The sequence below is a fragment of the Notothenia coriiceps genome, unplaced genomic scaffold (genome assembly GCF_000735185.1).
Source record: "Notothenia coriiceps isolate Sejong01 unplaced genomic scaffold, NC01 NC01_scaffold00020773, whole genome shotgun sequence".
NCBI lineage: Eukaryota > Metazoa > Chordata > Actinopteri > Perciformes > Nototheniidae > Notothenia > Notothenia coriiceps.
In genome coordinates, this window is record NW_011353474.1 from 1413 (window position 1) to 6555 (window position 5143).

At 45.2% G+C, this 5143-nt stretch overlaps 1 protein-coding gene across 1 annotated transcript; it reads left to right on the forward strand.

Annotated features, from left to right (window-relative positions):
* Nucleotides 1-2341: 2341 nt before the first annotated feature.
* Nucleotides 2342-4931, forward strand: LOC104952921 (RING1 and YY1-binding protein B-like; the record flags this gene model as incomplete). The annotated part of the gene is made up of 2 exons (XM_010779827.1): nt 2342-2529; nt 4563-4931. Coding segments are annotated over exons 1-2 (557 nt in total), but the record flags the coding sequence as incomplete, so codon positions are not given.
* Between the last annotated feature and the right edge of the window lie 212 nt (nt 4932-5143).

The following is a 5143-nucleotide window of genomic DNA, read 5'->3' on the forward strand; positions in this document are numbered from 1 at the left end:
TAACAAGGTTTTACAATCGACAAGTACACATTTGGGTAGAAATGTATCAATAGAATCAGTATTTATGAAATAAATGAAGTGTAACATGCAGACTGAAGTGTGGTAGAAGCTAGATAACAGAAGTAGAAAGATATATTTCATTATATTATACAGATTGTTTTTACAGTATTCAAATTGTCCAGCTATGAAGGCAGCCAGTAATAACAGTTATGTTATGTAACAGTGGTGCTGTAGTCTTTGTTTGTTTTCATTTGGCTTTTTGACATTATCGCACATTCGTTTATCTTTGATTTGGATGTTTGCAGATCACACGGTTCAGTCATTTTGAGAAATGTAGTTTTATTGGTACATTTCATGCTTGACAGATTATGTAAATATGGATTACTTTAGAATATAAAGTAAGCAGAGGAGGGAGACCATTTCCCGCTATTCAGGGCCACGGCAGTTTGATAACACGTGCACATGGTGTCACGCAGAGCCTCCAGCCATGTTAATGAGCCGCAGAATATTGCCACGATGTGTGGCGGGGGCAAACAGAGCGGTGGCTCCATCATGCCAGCAGCAACTCATGGCTGACTTACAGCTGGCACTGAATCACCGTTAACTACCGGGGCGGCTTCTGCTGACACGAATCTCGTCTCCGACCAGGGTGTCTGAGCCGCGCAACAGGCTAAAGAGGCGTGGGGCTTACCGGCCGATCAATCACTCATTCACCACCTCCTCGGATAACAGCTCTCACTGCCAAACCAAATGATTTCTGGTCCTGTTGCATGCTGTCTGCGCTCACAGTCTGTTTACTCACGGCTGTGGGTTAGAGCGACAGATCATGTTTTCACCAAGAGGCTGTGAGCACATTGTTATCAGTCAGATCAGGCTGCCTCACAACATATTTAAATTCTCTGTCATTCTGGTAACTTGTGTGCTTCTATTCTATTTTAATCTATGTTGTTATTGTGTTTTTCACAATGTATTTTTCTTCATTCGTATGATGTTTTAATTAGGGATGCCAGAAACTGACCATGATCAAAATCGAAAATCGGACAGCCCTGGCAATTATGAATCGATTATTTGCCCCCCCCCCCNTTTTTTTTGTTCATCTTTAGTTGTGTTGTTCTCACTGTTCTGTATGTCGCCAATAAATCAATCACACGTGTGACGGGACGGGACGGGGGGGGCTGCGCTGCGCTGCTGGCTTACTCCAAGTTTACAGTAAAACAAATCGGTGGTGTGACCAATGGCCATTTACAATTATTAATAATATTACTATACATTAGTCTATATTTTGGTTGAAACTAAGCCAGGAAAAAAAAGAACAACATAAATAATAATACAAAAATATATAAATAAATCGAATTAAAAAAAAAAAAATTCGATTATGGAGACTGTAACGAATATTCGAAAAATCGAATAATCGCTGGCATCCCTAGTTTTAATGCTTTGTCAAGCACTTTGTGACTATGTCTGTGAAAAGCGCTTTATAAATACATTTAACTTAATCTTTTTAAGTGGCATTTTGATGATTTAACAATGGATCAGTCATTTGTAGATACTTTAAGGACCCACAGGTTTCACATAGCGTGGGGTGAATTATGTCATCCGACTAGGAATGGTAGATTAATACTGAAGTGTTTGAAATGTCCCCCTACTTTAATAATGACAATCATTTACCGTCAGTCGGCAAAGTGTTACCTCAGTCCCCAGCTAGAAGTCTGTCTTTGACACCTGAGCTACTGGCGTATTATTACAGATGTTAATGTGCAGGGACATATATCAAAAGGACAAGACTGAAATGTGAAGTTCTGGTTGGCCAGCCTGTCTCTTGTCACATCTGTCATCCTTGATTGAGTGCATGCCTGAAAGCACCAGTCTATGGTTTGAGTCTCAGACTGATCCTTGTTTCCTCTTGAACTTCCTCATCTGGCTGGTTTATTTATAACAATGTGTTTATATTTAAAACATAGGAGGAATTGATGTTGTATTCCACTTCCCTAGTCTAAAGAAGTTGAAATAAAGCCAACTTCTGCATTATATTTGGCATCAGTGACCAGCAACTGTGTTCATTTTCATTCCTCCCCTCGTCTTCTCTGTTTCTCGTAAGGTCTCCCTTTCTGTTGGTCGCTTGTTAGCAGACCCTTCACGCGATAGCAGAGCAGGTACAGGAGGCGTAGCTCCAGGGATCATTGTCCACTAGTTAATCGATTGCAGATGGCGTCGTACTCGCGAAAAAGATATACTTTGGCGGCCGTTAATATACCTGGGCGGCCCAAACCCTGGAACTAATTCACCTAGATTGAAATGAAATTGGGATCAATTTGATGGGAACAGGACAGGCTCTGCAATTATGAAGCTAGAATGGGATGGGAAGAACATTTCACTCCCCTATAACCCTCCATTGGAGGCGCCTAGGGATGACCAGGTGGAAAGAGCCCCAGGCCTCAGGCTACCAGAGCAGCTAATGGATCCTGGATCAACGGCCCAGGCTCCTCAGCTTTCACATCAGCTGGTGTATCGAAGGAGTGTAGTGCGAACGTAATGACATGATGCTCTATTACGCCACGATTGGTTGCCTTCTGATTGGCTGCCTTCTGATTGGCTTCACTGCCCCCACCCCCTCCTCAACGAAACGACATCCCCTGTCTGTAATAAGCCACAACAGCAGGGAGGGAGACTTAATGAGCTTTATGGAAACATTGGAGGAAGAAAAGGTTGTTAAAAGACTCTACTGTGCTAAAACAGACTGAGTGCAGTGTCAATTGTGAAAGGGTGGAAGTGCAGAAACGAGAGTAACTGGACGGGCAATATGATGTTGCCAAATTCAAACACTGAGGCTAACCACTTAAGCAGCTGTCTGAGAAACCACTCTCCACAGAAAGCCACAGAAATCAGCGTCATCAGCCTGACACACGTATTGAGCTGCTTCTGTTTTCCATCACACTCTGAAAGCTAAGCCAGAAATCATTTGTTTTCACTGTCAAAGCTTCATTTTCCAGCAGTGACACTTGTCTATCTGGCTCCGTGCTGACACTCTGAGTTTCTACAACTTTCAAAAGTCCCATCTCGACCACAGATATCCAGTCCTGAGAATCAAGGGGACCTGATCTCCACTGCTGGGCTTTCACCAAATACCCTTCCTGCCAAGACTAGAATTGGGTTTGGAAGGGTTGGGTATACACGGCTCGCTTGTATAGCGTGTGTGTCTTTGTTCAACGGCCTCCTGAGCAGCAACCAAGTCCCTCTGCCAGGCTGTTTGTTTGCACGCTAAGCTTTTCAACTGCGTGTTTGTGTGTGTATGAGCGTACTTGTGGTTTACTCCTCCTCACCGTGCTTGCCCAGCGCTGGCCTGTGATTATCCGTGCTGCTGGCTGCAGTTTGGTCTCTGGAAGGCTCTAGTCATCCTCCCCTCCCCCCTGATCCTCTGCCTTTTCCCAGATGCTGCCAGCTGGTGTCCATTGAAGGCAGGTGTGTGTTGGCTCGGGCAGTCTGACTGGTTAGCGTTTGGCCTCACAATTTCAGGCCCTGCACATCTGCACAGCCGACGGAGCAAGGTGCTGCTCTTGCTGCATGCGTGTTTTAACAGTTTAGTGGCCATACAACACCATGGAAGAGCATGGCTTTATATGACCTGCCATAAGTAGGCCTTAGGGCCCGTGTCCACATAGCAACAGCATCTTTTTTCAATGGATTTCAATGAGAACAGTGCACACAGCGACAGAAGCGGCCGTATCCAGAAGAAGTGCTGTGACCAACACGTTATTTTTGCGGCTGCTTCGAGTTTAAAATATTTAAACTTCTAACTGTGGATAACACTGTAGAAAGCTTGATTTCCCCTCGGGTCACTTCAAGGTCCCACCAGACAGATAGTACAAGCTGTGGTGTCCATCTCAATCTTTAGCTGAAAGATAATGTCCGTAGAGTTCAATATGCAGCGTTTGGGAAAACTGACGGTGGCTTACAGCGTGACACTTTTCTGTGTTCTGCTTTGTTATGATGTTGTTTCCTTCCTTGGCCAAGCCTTTAAATAAACCCTCTGTTGTTAGACACAGTCTGTTCTCAGTTCAAGCTTCCAGCAGCCTTTTGGGAGGGAAACCAGCCTTTATAGACCATTAACATGCACAGAAACCTATAACACACTACAGAAAAGGGAAAACCCCAAAAAGCTAATACGGCCTATTTATTTGGACTGATTGGAACAAGAGAGAAAGTGTGGCAGTCTCTCTGTGGTTGCTGTTGGGGTCAGTCAGTGGAGCAGCTATATCATGTTCACCTGAATCTCAGTCTGTGACAAATGGGGTCAACCCTGCAGAAATCCGATTAGAGGACCTAAGTGACGTTTGCCAAATGTCCCACCTTGTTATCCCGTGCATTCATTTGATTACAGCTGCAAGCTAACGAGATGAACCCTCAAAGCAGAGCTGCTCCATCAGGAAGCGGCTGCTGAGACCTACCTCTGCTGCTGTCCCTTTCTCCGTCACCAACCTCTAGGTTCACTCACCTCTCTTTGTCAGTGTGAGCGCGACCACTACGAGACTAATCCCTCTTTATGCCTTGGATCTCCTCCACAGGAAACCCAGGATCAACTCCCAGCTGGTTGCTCAGCAGGTGGCTCAGCAGTACCCCATGCCTCCCCCGCCCAAGAAGGAGCGGAGGGAGAGGAGCGAGCGCTCGGACAAGGAGCGTCCAGAGGGCGAAGGAGAGCGCGCCTTCGGAGAGGTTCGTCCAGAGGTGGAGCGTCCAGAGGTGGAGCGTCCAGAGGTGGAGCGTCCAGAGGTAGAGCGTCCAGAGGTGGAGCGTCCGGAGATCAGGAGGCCAGAGGGAGACGCTCCGGAGAAGGAAAAGAGCGACACCGAACAACAGCCAATCAAAGACAAACCCGACAGAGAGAGGGGAATCATCGCCGCCGTCACGAAGAAGCCCAGCAGCAAAAAGACCAGGTCAGTAAACGTATAGTCTGTTTATCTGTGTGGGAAATGTTACATCCTTTATAAATAGGGAGAACAAAGGCAATGTGGTTAAAGTCAACTGCATTAACAAAAACACAGCATTTTACAAATATGTTCAAAAATATTTTATTTTTTTAGAGACAAACCCTTTTGTTGTGACACACCTTTTAGTTTCTTTAATATTACTTTCACAATAAGCCTTT